At 40.7% G+C, this 19961-nt stretch overlaps 1 protein-coding gene across 3 annotated transcripts in view; it reads right to left on the reverse strand.

The window, feature by feature from the left end:
* CEP57 (centrosomal protein 57) overlaps positions 1–19839 on the reverse strand; it is a 29623-nt gene extending 9784 nt beyond the window's left edge. For 2 of the 3 annotated variants that reach the window (XR_005557395.1, XM_039349066.1), the window contains exons 1-8: positions 19220–19355; positions 13119–13275; positions 9862–10041; positions 8677–8798; positions 7448–7564; positions 3952–4029; positions 2436–2552; positions 683–763 (exon numbers count right to left, since the gene is read on the reverse strand). Coding sequence is in view for 2 of the 3 variants with exons in the window: in XM_039349066.1 (XP_039205000.1) it covers positions 683–763; positions 2436–2552; positions 3952–4029; positions 7448–7564; positions 8677–8798; positions 9862–10041; positions 13119–13275; positions 19220–19249 (882 nt within the window). In the remaining variant the exon portion in view is untranslated. Of the gene's footprint in view, positions 1–682; positions 764–2435; positions 2553–3951; positions 4030–7447; positions 7565–8676; positions 8799–9861; positions 10042–13118; positions 13276–19219; positions 19356–19673 lie in introns of those variants that run through there. The other variant, XM_039349067.1, reaches the window with a different exon arrangement.
* Between the last annotated feature and the right edge of the window lie 122 nt (positions 19840–19961).

Raw genomic sequence — 19961 nt, forward strand, 5'->3', positions numbered from 1 at the left:
CACTTCGGCAGAACCGGTAAGCCGAATTTTTGTTGCCAGGCCCAGAATGGACTTCCGGAAGCGGCATCCACACAGAGAACTGGTTGTTCACATATTTGAATCCCACCACTGTTGGTACTCATTGTTTTTGGTACTCATTGGGCCTCCTGGAACCAAGTAACGATGAGTACCGAGGTAACACTATATTCTCCTTTATTGGTAAGTTTGGATTATCCTTCAAGTAACTTGCAGAGGAGTGCAGACCAGCTGTTTGGTGAGTCCATGCTTTCTCATCTTCAAGCCCCTTTTCCTAATCCCTTCCTTGTACCCTCCTCCCCACTCCTTTTTGGGCCTTGTCTATAACCAGAAGCTTGAAAACAATCATGGCTAATGTGGAGTGCCACAAATTATACAGCTCAGCAACATCTGGAGAACGTCTGGTTTCCCAACCAATAAAAAGCCTACTGAAATCTCTCATTTTTATTTGTGTACAGTTGAGGTTTTGCCTATGTGAGCAGCAGAATTCTTAATTCAGGACTAAGGTCAGAACAGAGAGTCATTTCATTCCATCTTCTCTTTCAAGAAAGACTATCAAAGATATTTCTGGGATGAGTATGGGAATTTAATGAAACCAACCACACTTTTCCACTGCTTGCTGTAACAGCACCAAGCGATCAAGGCTCTGAAAATAATGCTTCGTTACCTTCCCTGCCACAAACGGCACATCGCCCAGTCGTAGCCTGTAGTGGGGCTGGGAGTGGAAGTGGGTCATTCCTGAGTCAGCCTAAAGAAGAGAGAACAAGAGAAGGAATTATGCCAGATCCAATTCTACTCAAATGAAATCCACACAGGTGGTAATTAAATGAGATCATTCAGGTTTCTGACACTTGTATTAAAGCAGGGGTCTTCAAAGTTGGCCCTTTTATGACTTAGTAATAATAGTAAAGTTGGAAGGGACCTTGGAGGTCATCTAGTCCAACCCCCTGCTCAGGCAGGAAACCCTACACCATTTCGGACAAATGGCTGTCCAGTCTCTTCTTAAAAACTTCCAGTGTTGGAGCATTTACTGCTTCTGGAGGCAGGCTGTTCCACTGATTAATTGTTCTCACTGTCAGGAAGTTTCTCCTTAGTTCTAGGTTGCTTCTCTCCTTGATTAGTTTCCACCCGTTGCTTTTTGTCCTGCCTTCAGGTGCTTTGGAAAATAGCTTGATTCCCTCTTCTTTATGGCAGCCCCTGAGATATTGGAATACTGCCATCATGTCCCCCCCTCAGCCTGGCTGAGGAACTCTGGGAGTTGAAGTCCACAAGTCATAAATGGGCCAACTCTGAAGACCCCTGTATTAAAGCCTTGAGAGCAAACCAGTAACATAGCATAAGCCAATGTTTATGCTTCTGAAGAACTTTGTGAAACAAGAGGACTTTTTTTAGTGTTTGTTTTAAAAGAAATGTTTCTTATAATGAGAGCTGAAAAAAATAATCCACTGCGATGTTTGTATCTATTGGAACATTGATATCCAGCTAAGGCAAGGAGCTATCCCCAAAGAGTCAGAATTCATTACATAAAACAAGACTTGTCAAGTCTAATTCAGGGAGTTCCTGGCCAATTCATTTCTGAACAAAAGAAATTAATTAAGCCATACAGATCCCTGCATTTGGTTACCCAGTGAAAGACTTGTTAAGGAAACTTTATGATAGTTTGCTTAACAGGCTGGATAATCTCACTGGTATCTTTCTAGAAAGCTTTTGAGAATCAATTTGCTCTTGAGCAAAAGTGTGAAGCTGGCCACTTGTTGACAAGTAAAAGGGTTCAGGTTACATATAATCATTGTCTGTCACAGAACTTAAGAGTGCCAAAATGCCCTCACTAAATGATACCAAACTTTTCAGAATTCAGTTTCCAGCAACTACAGGGCAGGTTCTTTCAGAAGTTCAAAACAAGGATACAAGACTGATGCTCCAATCATTGTTTCCTTGCTAAAAGGTCTTACTACTGAAGCTCTGTTTAATTATCGGAGCAATCAACAAGCCAGGTTGTATCTCTTTTGAAACTTCACTGAATATGTTGGGTTTGATCTTTAAAGCTCCACATTACTTTTGGGCCCAAGTATTTCACACATGACCTTCTTCACATCAGATCAGTGGAACATGCCATTAGTTGACCAAGTCCTTGATCCAAAGACCACTAGTGAATGAAGCATGTCGGGTAATCCCCTCCCAACAGTACTTTTTCAGGGATGGAAACTTGGAATTTAATAGCAGTGGGACTAAAGTAATCATGACTTACTTGTCGCTTTTGCTTCTAAACTCAAGTACATTTATATACAGTTCATTCATGCCCAATCAGTAATAGTACTACCGTGTTTTCATGAATCTAACAAGACTGTTACCAAGAATTCAATCCTACTAAGATCCCAAGCAACTATTTATAAGAGTGCAAGCAGGTAGCCTCTACCTACCTTGTCCAACTGCTTTGATTTTTTTTTCATCTTTTTGGGCTTTGAAGGCATCAAGACTGGTGCTGGCTGGGCCTGGGCCTGAAGCAACCTTCTATTGGTCTCCAATCCTGTTTGAAGCTGCCAAGGTAAGCCTGGGAATTATTTTATTTTATCACAATAACAGAACCTGAGACTTGGTGATGAACCATTCCAGAAGCAAGCCCCTTCCTTGGCTTGTCAACTTGGATTCCTAAAAGGGGGATTCTATAGAAGTTGAATTCCAAAGTGATTTTACTCCTAATCAGGCATTTGGGACCTTAGCTGAGTAAGAGTGAGGGAAGGTACACTGCAGGGAAGAGAAAAGATTAACACATCCCAATTCCCTTTTCCTGTTGCTTTTTAGTTCATTGGAGGGTTGGTATTTCTCTATTTTATTACCATTTGGTTTTGATTTTCCCAGATGGTAGCAGAAATTTGGGAGCAATTGGATTGGTTAAGACTTCTGGAAAAAAAAATATACTATGTTTCCAGCTTAATAGGATGGCGTGGTCAGTGGTTAAGACACTAAGCTTGTTATCTGGAAAGCCGGCAGCCCGGGTTCAAGACTCGAGTGTCACGCAATAGGGCGAACTCCCTTCTTCGCACCAGCTTCTGCCAACCTAGCAGTTCAAAAGCATGCAAATGCAAGTAGATACATAGGTAACACTTCTGTGGGAGGATAACAGCACTCCATGATGTCATTCTGGCCACATGATCGCGGAAATGTCTTTAAATGATACTGGCTCAACGGCCTTGAAATGCAGATGAGCATCGTCCCCTTTGGTCGACAATGACTAGCGGAGTAAAATCTGAAGGAACTCTACCTCCCCCCCCAACTTTTGTAGTTTATAGTTTAGCACAGGGGTAGGCAACCTTGGCTCTTTTATGACTCGTGGACTTCAACTCCCAGAATTCCTGAGCCAGCCATGCTGAGGGAAAAGGGAGAGGTTTCCAAGCTGAGCCATGCTGGCTCAGGAATTCTGGGAGTTGAAGTCCATGAGTCATAAAAGAGCCAAGGTTGCCTTCCCCTGGTTTAGCAGAACAAATAATTCACAACTGTTTTATGACCCAAATTATGAAGGAATTGCATGGTTAAATCTCTCTGCCTTTTAACTTTGCAACTGTTCCTATGAACCCTGTTTTAATTCTGTTTTTAACTTTGCTTTAACTATCTTTTATATGCTATCATTTTCCCTATAAACCCGCCAGAGTCATACAAGTGTGAATGGGCAATATAAAAGTTCAATAAATAAACATATTAAATAAACAAACAAATTCAACACGATACGGTTTGCTGTTTTCTAAACAAAGCATCTGGGGATCTTGATCCTACCTGCTGGCCTGATAGATCAGACACTTAAAGGTTGTGTAAAGTGGATAATTTTGTGATAGTTGCTGAAGCAATGCACAACCTTCCCAGTTCCCCATGATCACTTCCTCAGCAAAGGAAGGAGTATCTCGTTGGCAGACAACAACAATCCAGGTGAACAGGATTTACCTCAGCAGCTTTTTCCTGTACCAGCTTCCTAGCACGTTCTTCCTCCTGGAGCTTCTCTTCCAATTCTTCCATTTTTTTCTGTTTAAAAACATTAAAGCAGGATAATCACAGGCACAATGTTACTGCTACTATGCCGCCCTGGATGGGATGCCATGTGACCAATTCAAATCATCGTCGGACCCCTTTAAGAAAAGTTGAACAGGTAGTCCTTGACTCATGACTGTAATGGAACCTGCCCATTATGGTCACAAGTCATGACAGTCATTAAGTGAGGCAGCCATGTGATGGCCTCTCTTAACGAACCCTCCATCTCTGCTCCTCCCGATGCAGTTAAGCAACTATGTGGGTTGTTAAGTGGAGGACAGGGTGCCTCAGAAATGAGAGAGGCCTAGTACAGGCCCAGGCCTGCCTGACCTGGGCTTCACAAGCCCTCACCTCCAGGATACCCCATGCTCTGCTTTTCCACACCTTTTAGGGACCCTGGAAGCCTTGGGACTGTTTCTCCCCCCCCCCACACCCAATCCTCCGGGTTCTTATATTAATAATTTGTTTGTAGATAAGAGATGAGATATGGGAAGAAAAGATATTTTGTTAAAATGTTAGAGAAAGACATTAAATTGCTGATGTGGTTTGTACTTGTCTTGATGAAGGGGAAAGTTATTTCTTTAAATATTTTTTTTTTTTACTTTTCTCTGCACTTTTTTTCTTTAGGTTTTTCTTAGTTTGTATTAGTTTTTAGTCTTTGATTTGAAGCCTATAGAACTGTCATGGTATGTATAGTTGTAAACTCTTAAACTGCAAGATGGAGAAATCTAAGTTACTCAGTACATCTTGAGGGTGCCTAGGTTGAGAAGGCCGATATACAGAATTCCATTAGCAAAACTGAACATTTGATAAAAAGTTGAGGATTACACTTCCAGTTCCGGTACACGACGACGGTGGACGTGCTTGGAGACTCGTCTCCGCACCGTCCGGAGTTTCCTTCACCGGTAGACCCCCTAGAGGGTTGAAAGTCAACCTGGAGGGGCGACCACTGAGGAGGAGGCTTGCTGGTAGACAGGGGAGGGCGGCAGCTTCCCCCGTGTCTCCAGCTATCTCCTCAGAGCCGAAGGAGCAAAGATCGGCCTACAAGATGGCAGATCACCCTGCTGCACCAGCCGAAAGTCATACTGACACCTAAGCGCAATAGACCCACCGCGGATGATCCGGGTGAGACCCTTTTTGTTCCTCTCTTCACCCCATGTTGTTGTTTTTGCCTGCAAAAGCTTCGTTGGAATTATTTCCCCGTCTGGAAAAAGCGGCGTTTGTATGTGTGGGAACAAAGGCGTTTTATAAAAGGACAGATTAAAACCTTCTTAAAGACTATATTTTATCTCTACTCACGTTGAGGTACAGAAAAAATTGTTTGTTGTTTTTTTCTTTGGAGCGGTATTATATTGGTAGAGTATTTCTTTTTCCATTCTTTCTTTAAAAAATAGAAAAAAGGGAAAAAAATGGTGTTTGAAAAAGTCTTTTTAGCTTTCTGAGGACATCTACTGATTAAAAGTTAATATTTGAATTGTTGACTATTTGGAGATGAGATAGTTTTGGCCTTCAAACTATTTTTCAAGAGAAAGGATAATCTGAGCCAGCTGTGGGATTTGTGGGGGTGGATATCTTTCAACTGTAGCCTACACTAAAAAAGAAAAAAAGGGGAAAAAAAAGGATTTCTTTTCAACTATTGTTAAAATGGAGAAGCCTCAAATCACTTTTAAACTATAAACTTACATTGGAAAAGATTTATGAGGCTAAAGAAAAAATAAATAAATAAAAGAGTTTACTATAGAATTAAGAGCCAGAACTCCTACTTTAAACCTTAAAACTGACTCTCAGATTACACCTGTCTACTCTACAAAACAGATTATACAAGAAGAGGACTTAACTGAGAAGAAAGAGAATTTTATCTTACCCTATAAGCAATTCACTTATGGCTTTCAGGACCAGGAAAAGCAAAGACTGAGTTTTGAACTTTTGAAGCAACGAGGCTTTATGGACAAGAGAAACAGAGGGCCAATGCAGAGACCAAGATGGTTTTCATCGAATCAAATGATGCTACAAGCAACAAAAAGAGATTCATCATCTGGAAGGGAAGCACTGCTATGGAAACCTGCTTGGCATAAGAGGAAAGCTAGAATAAGATTGAAAAATGAAATTTAAAATTTCATGCGTTGGATTAAAGGCAACCTAGAATTATGGACTGATGTAAGGATTAAGATTATGAGTTTGAAGTAAAGAGATGTTTTAGACCAGTGGTTCTCAACCTGTGGGTCGGGACCCCATTTGGGGTCAAACGACCATTTCACGGGGGTCGCCAAACAAGGCTGTCTGCCATTTTTCCCCCTTTTCTTTGGCCACACCCCTGGCACCCGGTGATCTATAAGTGGTTGGGGGTCACCACAACATGGGGAACTGTATTATGGGGTCGCGGCATTAGAAAGGTTGAGAACCACTGTTTTAGACTTTGATTGAATTAATAATTAATTGAATGTTAATTAAATAAGATGACTTGTTTGTTCTATAACATGGATGTTATTAGCTATGATAACTAACTGGATCAAATTTGAATTCTGCTCAATGGATTGAAATGATTTAAGGTCTGATACTATTCGGTTAGCTTAAAGAGATTGATTGATGGATTAGACGTGTATAGAATACATAGATAGATATACACATTTAGATATGTTTAGGATAGATTAATATTTTTGTTTAAAAATGAGATATTTTTTATATTATGGATTAAAGGTAAGCTAGAATATTAAGAATGTATTTTTTAGAATGTTAGGTTTATTTGTATGTAAATTATTATGTAATGGAATGAAGAAAATCAAAGAGATGTTTTAGATTTGAATTGAATTATTAATTAATTGAAACTTAATAAGAAGAGGTGATTCTTTGATGACTTGGATGTTATTATGATGATTAACTGGATGAGATTTGAATTCTATATAATGGGTTGAATGATTTAAGGTCTGATATTATCTTGTCAGCTTAAAGAGATTGATTAACTGATGGATTAGATAGGTATAGGATAGATTAATATTTTGTTTTAAATAGGGGAGATTAGTGGAAGAAGAAATAAATAAGATTTCGATAAAATTAAGAAAATAGAACATACTTGGAAGGGATATCTGAATTGAAAATGTCTTTATTTAAAGTTAATTTGATTATGGTATTGTAAATTTATAAAGCTTTAAAACAGGTTCAGGTTGAATAAATTTAAGCTAGAATTGGATATTTTATGCTTTGAGGGGAAAAAAGAGGGAATACTTGATATATTGATTGTACTATGTATATATGTTTTGTTCTAGGATGTTTGATTACCCTAGCACCATGGTGTGTCCTGAATACTTTGTTATAAGAATTAAAAAAACAATAAAATTTCTTCAAAAAGAAAAAAGTTGAGGATTACATTAGTACAGATCTTGCAATCCACAATGAGCACAACTCCAGGTCTCACCTCTGCAAGAGACTGCATTGATGTAAGCCGTGTGTATTCTTTCTCAAGCAGATCCAACCTTTCGAACTTGGACTTCACATGAGAGTGATCGACATTCCTCTCTTTTTCCAATGTGGCCTGGAAAAAAAGGAGAGGAAAACAAAACACTTTGTGTCATGGAGAAGAAAGAGCAGGCCCCGTTAAATTGCATTCTGCCACTTGATGTCACAAAAGGAGAGAAAAGTTCACAATAAAAATAAACCACATTTGTTAGTTGTATTTCTCTGAAAAGAGCCATTTTAAAAATTCTTGGACATAGGTAAAATGTTTCCAAAATTTTATTCTATGGCTAAACATTGACATTTTAGTCTGGGGACTATCTTTGGCCATTACCAAAGTAGTAGTAAAGTGGTTCCTAGACTATACAGTTTTAGACTGTAAGCAGGAAAAGATATTGTGTAAAGGAGATAATCCTAGGATAGTCTTTCAGCAGCCTGAAGTGCTACATGATAGTCTTAGTAATACTATACTCCAGGGGTACAAAACACAATGTCTACCAGATTCCCTTGTCATTTTTTTTTTAGTTTCCTTCAATCTTCATCCTGATTACCAAGAATATCTTTCAATTCTACAAGTTCAATTCCCAACCTTTCCCAGCTGTCATCGCTAATCTTGAATATTAAAATACACAGATTTGGAGGATGTCTGTCTATATTGGGAAATGCTGGTCTACTGAACTCAGCAGCTGTATGAAAGTTGCTGATCCCTAAAGCTAGCATTTGAGTTAATTTTCTCCGAATCTGGAGGTAAATTTATAGCTATCATGACCAATAACCACTAGCATCCTACCTCTAATAGTCCCTTTAAAATCAGCTAAACGATGACTTTGACAAATACTGTAACAGCAAATTCTGTAAACCAGGAAGTTTTAAAAGATGCTATGGCTACTGGCAACTTTTCTGGAATCTATAGATCAGGACTACCTTGATATTTTATTTATTTTATTCCTTTTTTTATAAACAACTCAAGGTGGCAAACACAGCTAATACTCTTAATACTCCATCTTCCCTCTATTTTCCTCACAACAACCCTGTGAAATGGGTTGAACTGAGAATGACTTGGCTAAAGTCACCCAACCGTTTTTCATGCCTAGCAGGACCAGACCTCCCATTCTCCCAGTTTCTAGCCTGGTGCCTTCACTACTAGACCCAACACAAACTCAATCACTAGAATTAAAAAGGCCCATGTACCTGTTTCTCCAAGACGGTCGTCTTTTCAAGTTCTGCCTGTGCTATCATTTCCTTCATGTATTCCAGCTGTTTCTCCAGAAGTACACAGCGAGTCTCGGCTGCTGCCAGTTGTGCTGCCAACTCTGGAGGCAGAGCAGCAAAAGAAAACTAACATGAACCAGGTCGATTAGTTGCTGCAAATCATCTCTTTAAAGCAGGGGTCTTCAAACCTGGCCCTTTTATGACTTGTGGACTTCAACTCCCAGAATCCCTCAGCCAGCGTGCCTGGCTGAGGAATTCTGGAAGTTGAAGTCCACAAGTCATAAAAGGGCCAAGTTTGAAGGCCCCTACTTTAAAGTTACTATTTTCAAACAAAGGGACAAGAAGGTTCATATTCCAGAACCAACACTGAATGGGTTTTAACGAGACTGTCCCAATGGCTGCATTTAGGTACAGAACTGGCTCTTTGAAACCAGTATGTGGGAAAATTGGAGAAATATCCAACTTGAACATCCAATGATGTGCCAAAAATAAAAAGTATGTATCCAGGTATATCAGCAGACCTATGCTACTTTGCATCTACTGCTCAAGGTGGCAGTAGGTAACAATCAGGCCCCATTGTGCCTCCCTGATATGCGTGAACATGACTTTATGGCCCAAAGAACCAACCAACCATAGATCTTCGTATTCTTATTTGTTGCCTTCCTTCATCCAATATCATCAGAGATCCTTTGATTATAGGTTGCAAATATTGCACTGAGCTACTTGCAATCCACAAGTATTCTTAACAAATGCAATATTATTCAAAATATACACTTTACCTAACTCAAAATGTTTTTTCAAATAGAGATGCTTATGAACACACACACACACACACACACACACACACACAGCCATTCATTTGTACATGCAAGCCACAAGTTCAACCACTATGCAAAGGGTGTCTATGTACAGCACATATATGCAGAACATCTTCGTATCCCGTCCCATGGACGGATCCTACTTGGCTACAGTGCCTGATTATATAAAAGCATTCAACCTAGCAATAACAGTATAACAGGGTTGTTATGCATGCCAATTGCAACCAAAATTGGGAGAGATGCAGCAAATGACTTCTGGAAACGCCTGCCTCCTTTAATATCTGTCCTCATACATGTAACCTTCTTAATGAGGACAAGCAAAGAAGATATATATATATATGTATACCATCATTTTTCTTGAACACTTGCAACTTCGACTGTTCTTTTTCCAGCAACTGCTCACTTAGAACTTTTTTATAATCTGAGGTCTCCCTGGTCAGGCTTTTCACATTCTCTTCTGCTTGGATCCTTTCTAGCTCCAGCCGACGTATTTTCTCCTGCAGGTTCTTCAGAGCCGAAAATATGGCTGGTAGATAAATTAAATTAGATCCATCAGTTAGCAAGTGGACAGAATACAGGTGAAGATGAGGGACTTAAGGGTGCAAAATTTAAAAGTCAATGACAGTTCGGCTATCTAAGTATCAAAAGTAGTGGCCGGGGAATTCTGAGAGTTGAAACCCACCCATCTTAAGGGTTGCCGGGTTTGAGTAAAAAACACTGGCCTAGGATAAAGCACATTTTTCTCTGTCTCACTTATTTCACAAGGACCATTAGAAAAATGATTAAAAACCATTCAACTTTTACAGGATGAACAAAGTATTAAACACTTGAAGAGTATATTAGGTAATTCATCAGTTTAATGTAATTCCACATACTACATTTTTCTCCAATTCAGCTTTTGTCCTACTCTTGCTCGCTTTTCAGCTCTCGGCCTGAAAAAAAGTTGCACACTTTCTAATATAACAACGTTAACAAAGATTGCCAGCTCTAATGTTTGAGCAACTGAGCCTCTGCAGTTAAAGAGGAACAGAGAGAGCTGTAAACAAAGTATGACTTCAGTTCTTCATGCTGGCAGTGCTGCACGGAAGTAGTTGTCAATGATAATTAGCAGGAGCTCTTTTTCTCTACAGCAACCAACAGAGTGAACCTTACTTGCATAATCCTATTTTAATTAGGTTATCAGCAGCCACTCCAAAAGGAAAGGTAATTAATGTCCTGGGGTATACATGTAGCTCAAAGATTCCCAAGTGCTTCCAGGTAAGGAACCTATAATTTCTATAAAATCTCCTTCATAAATAGGCCACATCTGATCAGATGGGTATAGGGTGATGAAAATCCATGCAGCTTCCTGGAACTTGGGATCCTCAAGGGACACACTCAAAATAGGGAAAGACAGAAATACGATCCTCCCACTAGATTCCAACACAAATGATAACTGGTAGAACATTTGCCTTAATTCATTAGGGACCAGGAAACTCATATATATGAAATGTAAACCATCAAAACAAGTTGAAGAGGAAAGATAAATTATAGGTTTTATGACAAAAGGGCAGCTGAGGCATATGATATTAATCAAGATTGTTGAGGCAAGAGAAAGCAGTAGCACTTATTTCTTTCTGCATAACTGATACTATAAAATACAGAATGTATTAAAAAGAGCTCGGAAAATTACAGGTGTCCCAATTTTTTTTTTTCAGGGACTACTCCTTTTCTTCCTCCGTGGATGTGAAGAGACTATCCACTGGTTTACAATGCTCTGCCAGGCAAACTGGCGTATCTCAGATTAACAGTGCTAGATTTTTTATTTTTATTTTCAGAATACTGTAGATATTGTTTTCTTATCAAAACCTAATGTCAGAGTTTTCTCAGCTTTAAGATATAAACTGCAGAGTTACTACAAAATTAGGCATGAAAAAAAAAGAAGACATTTTGACCAGGTGGGATTTTGTTCCATTTAATGCCATTTATTCATTTATGTCCCTCTAACTGAACAAAAGTACATTGAGGCCTTTATAAAATGTAATGACAATATATGAAAACAATATATACCCACACAGGTAGTCCACTAATAAGCAGAAATCACACTCTCTTTAGTTTACAGGAGAAAAAAAAATAACCACCAGAGTTTGACAATACCTTTACTAGGACCAAATCAAAATGCAATGCATCTCCATCAGACCAGATGTTATTAAAAAAAAACAGAGATTAGGAAAGAGGCAACAATACAGAATGCAAAAATTAGGACAGATTAATTCATTCACTATTTACAGTAACTGATATGCTGCTTTCTCCTAGGACGCTAGGCAGCTCACCATCAAATGAAAACCATCCAAATTCCTCTCAAATTTGACTGCTTCCAACCTAAATTACACCCTCTGCCCCACAGGTTCACTGAAATGGATCTTGGTGTCTTTTGGAAAGGAGTTGTCTGCATCTCTGGAGGAAAATTGTTCAATGTGAGAGGGTTTCTCCTAAGAAAGACTGTTTCCTAGTTCCCTCTCTGACTTTTCTCAGGGGAAGGATTCTCGGCCAGCCCTCTTGGAGTGGATGGAGACACTCTACCCAAGTCAGTCCCCAAACTGTTAAGCAATGGAACAATCTACCTTCTGAAGTTGTGGGTGCTCCATCACTGAAGGTTTTCAAGAAAAGACTGAGCAACCATTTGTTCAGGATGGGATGAGGACTGTGATGGACTAGAAGACCTTCATGGTCCTTTCCAATTCTACAATTCTAACAAGGCCCCAAAGGGCTTTTATAGGTCATAATTGACATCCTGAATTGGGCTTAGCAGAAAACCAGAACAGCTGCAAGAAGATTGGTGCTATTCTGCTATTAATAATGGTAATAGTCAATAGGCAAGAAGCTGCATTCTAAACTCTAAAGCTTCAGAACTTCTTTCAAGGACAGTCCCACGTATTATAAATTGCAATAATCTAAGCATGAGGTGACCAGTAATATCAGATCTACAATTTTATTGCCAGATGCTTAAGCCATGCGGCCTGTCATGCAAAGACAGTCCTGAGATAGAGGTTGCAGGCTGAATGAAGAGACAGTGTTAACTGTATTTTCTGATTACATCCAATCAAAGGCTCAGGAATTATGCAGATACTTGGAGTTGGGAAGGAAATATCAAGAAAGCAAATTTGAGGCCAGGAGGGCACTCAGGGAAGGGAACCAGCAGTACCTATTCCTCTGGAGCAGGGGTTCTCAACCTTGGCAACTTTAAGACTTGTGGACTTCAACTTTCAGAATTCCTCAGCCAGCTTTGCTGGCTGAGGAATTCTGGGAGTTGAAGTCCACAAGTCTTAAAGTTGCCAAGGTTGAGAACCCTTGCTCTGGAGGATAAACACAACTAAGCTGCCGTTCTGTGCCTGCGAAATTGATGTATGCATTTCCTAAACACCCACAATTTTTATTAATCTGTGTCATAAAACAACACATAGCTTTCTTCAAATTTCATATCATATTTTTTAAGAAGGGAAATGCACATCAAGGCCTAGAAAGATAATACCATTTTCAAGATGATTTATTGTTTGGAACGGGATTACATATAAAGTAAAAACTACTCCCGACAGCCCCATTTCCTCTGGGGAGAAATATTACCTTTGCTGTTACTCTCTGGATAGGCAATTACCGGCTTGGCGGGGGATCGGCATAGGTCAGCATTAATGAATGGTTTGTGCCTGGGGTACTCAGAGAAGGAAGCTGCTGAAAACCCATCGGTGTATGATGTCGACGTGTGACTTGCATGGAGGGTGCCCTGAAAGCAAGCAAAAAAGGTTAATTCAGCTCCTTGAAAAATACGGAGATATTATCCCACATCCATCCATAACAGAAAGGAGAACAAACTGAATCTTTAGAAGACTATAATGGTTTGATTAGAGAAACCACTGTTGAGTTGGTAAGGATTATCAATCCCTAAAACAGCTACTGTCACACTCCAGCGGTCTCCAAGATTTTTGTGTTCTATTCCAGAGAGTTAATCAAGAATGATGGCGTCTCACAAACTCCATCGAGTTTATGCGTTTATGAGACTTCATCATTCAACATCCATTGAGACTTTTGGGGAAAAAATGCAGAGAAGAGGAATTAAAATGATTAAGGGCCTGGAGACGAAAACATATGGAGAATGGTGGCAGGAATTGGATATGGCTAGTCTAGAAAAAAGAAGTACTAGAGGTGACATGATAGTAGTGTACTAGTATTTGAGAGGCTGCCACAAAAAAAGAGGCATCGACCTATTTTCCAGAGCACCAGAAGGCAAGACAAGAAACAGTGGATGGAAATTAATCAAGGAGAGAAGCAATCCATCATTAAGGAGAAACTTCCCGTAACAGTTAATTGTTCTCAACAGTGAGAACAATTAATCAGCGGAAGAAGCTTGCTTTCAAAAGTTGTGGGTGCTTCGTCACTGGAGGTTTTTAAGAAGAGACTGGAGAACCACTTGTCTGAAATGTTATAGGTCAGTGATGGTGAACCTTTTAGAGACCGAGTGCCCAAACTGCAACCCAAAACCCACTTATGCATCGTCGAATGCCAGGTGGGTGTGGCCCATTGGCTGGGTGTGGCCAATTGGGTGGGCATGGCCATGGCAGACTGGGTGGGACTGGGTGGGACTACAAAGTTCAATCAATCAATTCCAACTTTGCAAGATCTTTTTTTTCTCACGAGAAGTTGAAATTGACTGATTGAACCCTTTTTTTTTTCACATGGCGGTGGAGGTTTTATAAAATCCAGCTGAAGGCCTAGGAATGTGGCACGGTGTGCGTGCCCACAGAGAGGGCTCTGAGTGCCGCCTCTGGCACCCATGCCATAGGTTCGCCACCACTGTTATAGGGTCTCCTGCTTGAGCGGGGGTTTGCATTTGAAGGCCTCCAAGGTCCCTTCCAACTTTATCCTGTAACTTAACTAGATATGTGAGCACTTCTGCAAGATTTGGCAATTTCTGGAAGTTATAGCAACTGGATTTCTTTTCTTTTTCCTGTTGGTTTGAAACATGTCACTGTTTATCCAAGTAGTTTCTTCAATCTGAGCAAGTTGGTTGGGGGGAACCCCATATATGTCCTCCAGGGTGGTTTCAGTTCCCACTTAACCTGAATAGGCTCATTAGGTGGGAAGGCAGAGAGTCATTAGGATATAAATGTTCCAACTCCTAAATCAGGGGTCTTCAAACTTGGCCCTTTTATGACTTGTGGACTTCATCTCCCAGAATTCCTCAGCCAGTGTGCCTGGCTGAGGAATTCTGGGAGTTGGAGACCACAAGTCATAAAAGAGCCAAGTTTGAAGACCCTTGTCCTAAATCCTTCCCCTAGGTGGGTTGATAAACATGGCCTTCCTAGTAAACTTGTGAAGGATTGAAGGATTCCCTCAAAAGGGGTGGAGGCCTCAGACACAAGTTATCTCCCAATTTTTATGCTACTCTTTCATCAGTCCACAGGAAGATTAAGACCTCTTCACAGCATCACCAGGGAGGCCACACTTGAAGACCCATCTTCTAGGGCAGGGGTAGGCAACCTTGGCTCTTTTATAACTCATGGACTTCAACTCCCAGAATTCCTGAGCTAGCATGGCTGGCTCAGGAATTCTGGGAGTTGAAGTCCACGAGTCATAAAAGAGCCAAGGTTGCCCAACCCTGGTCTAGGGAAAGTAATTAGTTGGGAACACTTACAACCCAATGATTCTCTATTTACTCACCTAATAGCAGTGAAAAATCAGAATGCAGATTTAATACAGCTTACTAGAAGAATGCCTGCCATTTTTTAAATAAATCTGCATCAATGGCAGGTCAACTGGCCACAAAAAAATGCTGTTCCAAGTAGGCAAAAGTAGATGACTCACAAAGAGCAAACTGAACTGTGGTCCAGAAATCAAATCCTTGTTCAGCAAGACACTTATCAGGTGACCTCAGGCCTGCTACTGTTCTTTAGCAGTTAAATATACTCTTGAGCATTTATTAAAGAGGAATGAAGGAAGGAGTAATATTTGAGCCAATTTGGTCTAGTGTTTAAGACACCAGGCTAGAAATTGTTAGGTCTATTCCAGTGGTGGCGAACCTATGGCACGGGTGCCAGAGGCAGCACTCAGAGCCCTCTTTGTGGGCACACACACCGTCGCCCCAGTCCTAGGCCTTCAGCTGGGTTTTATAAAACCTTTTCGCTTTAGGCCTCCGCCGCCGTGTACAAAAAAAAAAAAGGTTCAATCAGTCAGTCAATTTCAACTTCTCGTGGGAAAAAAAAAAGATCTTGCAAAATTGGAATTGATTGATTGAACTTTTTAGTCCCACCCAGTCTGCCGTTACCACCGCAGCCATGCCCACCCAATGGGCCACACCCACCTAATGGGCCACACCCACACGGCACCCCACAATGCATAAGTGGGTTTTGGGTTGCAGTTTGGGCACTCGGTCTCTAAAAGGTTCGTCATCACTGGTCTATTCCCATCTTAGGCATGAAAGCCAGCTGGCTGACTTGGACCATTCCCTCTCTCTCAGCCTACCTAACCCACCTCGCAGGGTTGTTGAGGGGAAAGTAGGAGGAGGAAGGAATATTATATACGTTCATCACCTTATTTATAAAAAAGAATAAAGGTGGAATAATAAAATAAATAAGCAAAGCAAGCAAGCCTTGGGCTTCTTGAAAGACAGATGGCATAAAATAGTTATAATGTAAAACCATATTATCCACCTATCTGCTTGGAAATACAGGTAGTCCTCAACCCACATCAGTTCATTTAGTGACCGTTCAAAGTTACAGTGGCACAGAAAAAAGTGACTTATGACCATTTTTCCACACCCACGACACCCATGATCAAGTGATTAAAATTCAGACACTTGGCAACTGGTTATGACAGTTGCAGTGTCCCGGCATCCTGTGATCACCTTTCGCAACTTTTTGGCAAGCCAAATCAATGGAGAATCCAGATTCACTTAACAACCATATTAATAACTTATCAACTGCTCTGATTCACTTAACAACTGTGGCAAGAAAATGGGGCAAAACTCCCTTACAAATGTCTCACCTAACAACAGAACCTCTGGAGTCAATTGTGGTCATACGTCAAGGACGGCCTGTAACCCACAACTCTGGTTTACTTCCACAAAAACAGGCTGTATGCTTCCAAGGAATCATGACTAGCCTGGCTTCAATATAGCCAAGGCAGGTACTTGTTATGTAGCTTTTATTATTATTTTTTCTTCTCTCTCCTGCCTCCTACGTATCCTGTCCAAATGGTTTAGTCCATGTGACATGGACTGGGAGATAAATCTTTTGTGGCTTACTGTATTGCATGCCCACAACAACTTAGGTCTAAATTAAGTGACAAATGTTTATTTGAAATAAGTTTCTCAGCTGGTTGCTATGCAACATTATGATTAAGTTACTCTTTTGGCACACTCAGAGCTGTTCTAAACTGGAAAAGTATAACATAGGAAGTAAACTGGAGATACTCCTAAAATTATGTATTCAACAAAAGCACTCTAACAAGTTTAGAGGCAATGCAAAGACAACAATGTGACATGGGGACTCAAACAATTATCAATTCAATGTCCCAAGCTCACAACTTTTAAGATAAGTCAGTAAGAATTTAATTGAATAAAATAAGTATCTGACTTCTAAGACGGCCCAGATGCTAAGCAACTCAGCACAACTCTACTTAAAATTTATCCCTGAATATATAAATCATATAGATTTATTTGAGAAACACCCTCTATGGAACTTCCAAATTTATATATGATTATAGTAAAGTAGCAACTGCAGAATTATTCTGTCTCCCTGAAGATTATGCTCTGAACTTAAAAGCTCTCAAGATACTTCTTTAAAACATTATAAAAATGCTGCAATGTCTAAATTTCTATATTTTACATTTTTTAAATTGCATGCCCTAATCCAGTGTTTCCCAAACTTGACAATTTTAAGGCATGTGGACTTCAACTCCCAGAATTCCACAGCCAGCGTTGCTGGCTGTGGAATTCTGGGAGTTGAAGTGCTCATGCCTTAAAATTGTCAAGTTTGGGAAACACTGCCCTAATCCTTCAAATAAGCTCCTGCAGAAACACTGCTGAAGAGAGGAAACTAGTATTTCCTTACATAGAGATTCAAAACACACAAAAGAAAGTATAGGAAACACTCCTCCTAAGATCTGAAACCAACTGAAGGTCAGTGGTAATGTTATATTTACATATTACGGTACTGTACTCTAACCCATAATACTGTTTGTTTATTTTTGGCTTTCCATGTTGAGATAACCCACCCACTGCACTTTATAAACCATTACAAATAATTACATTTTAAAACTGCTTTTCTCCAGACAGATTACAAATGTTGTAAAAGCATTAAAAGTTTCTAAAGGATTTAAAAACAGGAAATGAAATGCAATTAACTAGGGCTATTGTGGGCTGCAAAAATCTGGATAAGAGATACAGAAAACTTTGTAATCTTTTAGCCACAAGAATTTTTGCACCCTGGATATGGAAATTCTAAGGAATGAAACAATCCACTACTCCTATGTAGACTAGTTAATGTAAATTGAACAGAAGACAAAATGGTAAAAATATCTGGAACAAAATAAATTTTGCTGCCGGATACCAAAAAGACTTCATGCTTTTTGAGGAAAGCTAAGACAATCAAAAGTTAAGAACAGGAACATAAGAACTGAAATTCTCTGAGAAATTTTGTCACCAATAATGCACAAAACCAGTCAATTTTATAGGAGTTAATAGAACACGCAGTTGTCAGAATTTCTAGAATTACAGTAAATATACACATGTAGTAAATTTCTATGAAGAATCTCAGTCATCCAAGTCATGGTTGTTCCAAAGGTGCTTTTTCAAAAGACAACTGTACTGTCTTTGTTTTCCTTGAAGATGTTTTGCTTCTTATCCAACAAGCTTCTTTCAGTTCAGCTGCAGAACTGAAAAAGCTTCTTGGACGAGAAGAGAAATGTCTTCAAGAGAAAAACCAAGGAAGTCCAGTTGTCTTTTGAAAAAAGCGCCTTTGGAACCTGCAGCAAACCTGTGACTCTTCAAGGAAAGGAATTAGTACCTTTAACATACCTTTGAATATAAAAGATATATGCTAATTATAAATATATACCTTTTAATATAAATATAAATAAATCCTTGATAATTATATACCGGCCTTTCCTGTTGCTGAGAAGGCCCTAAATGAAATTCTCTTCTTTCCCTATCTGCCTTCCCTACATAGCCCAAGGAGATGAGTCTGAGAAATAGCAAGTGGCTCACAGGATCTTAAGCAGAGACCTTGAAAAGGAGACCACTAGGAGAAACCACCAGGAAGCCCCAAGGCTGTGGGCTAGAACAAGCACCCCAGAAAAGCCACTTTCCCCCTAGAAAATGAGCAGAGTTTTATTTAAATGGCTTATCCTCATATTTTACACTGAGGTCACTAAAAGCCCCCTGCCCCCCCCCCAAATAAAGTGCTACAGATAAGGTTCGTTTTAACTATATCTTTCCTCAGCCACATGCTAGACCGAGAGGGTGAGAATACAGGGGAAACTCCCAAAGTTAAGGAATATAGACACTAGCCTAACGGAAAACGCGTCTCTGGGCATGCGAAGAGCGCGTTGTTGTTGTCCCCCTTCCGAGAAGGTACACTCAGGCCTCCATGGACGGCCCACGAGTGCCGCCCCATGTACTGGAGATAAAGTCCCTAGCAGGACTGCCGCGGCCTCGCCTCCCTGCGGCTCACCGTGTGCTCAGGGGCCCCGGCCACCGCCATGTCGTAAAAAGGCGGCCGTCCCGGGTGCGTGTCCCTTTAAGGCCAGCAGCGGCTGATACTGCCTCGCTCCCGCCTCCCCCCGGCCTTCCAGCTGTCAACAAGGTAGTTCTATTGAGTGACATAGCAACCGGCCAACCACGATGCAACTCCCTCTCCCTAGCCTAGCGCATCGCATCCGGCTCGTTGCCTCTTACGGCACGCTTGCGTCACAGAGTGGAGGTGGCGATTGACGCGACAAACAGCCAGTAGGAATAGGCGATTGGAGTTAGTTGGTGGTTCTTAAGCCCAACCTGGATTTTCGGCGCTGCGTTTGTTTGGAACGTATCAGTAGGGAAGTCAATCGTACAGTCAGAACGGCATGCATCAAGAGTCGTTTTTTCTAGCTGTTGGCAGAGAAGCGAGAGGAAGAAAAGGCAGGAAGTACCTCCGCTCTCTTCTGCGCAATCGCAGTCATGAGACGGTTGGAAGGAAAAAGCCCTCAAAACTTCAGAAGAGCGCCTCAGAAGACCAATGAGAGACAGAGAGCGCTCCGGAGCCCCTTCGATTTCTTGATTGGTCGGATTGAACGTGACGTCGCGCGGCGAGGTGGACGGGCGGCAACGCGCGTGTCCTTCCGCCCCGTTCTGCCATTGGGCAGTGAGGTTTGAAGGAAGTATTGCCGCGCGGCTCGGATTGGCCGAGAAGATGGACCCGCCTCGCGAGGCGTTCATTC

The sequence above is a fragment of the Crotalus tigris genome, unplaced genomic scaffold (genome assembly GCF_016545835.1).
Source record: "Crotalus tigris isolate CLP2741 ecotype Arizona unplaced genomic scaffold, ASM1654583v1 scf7180000018224.911827, whole genome shotgun sequence".
In the NCBI taxonomy this organism is placed as follows: Eukaryota; Metazoa; Chordata; class Lepidosauria; order Squamata; family Viperidae; genus Crotalus; species Crotalus tigris.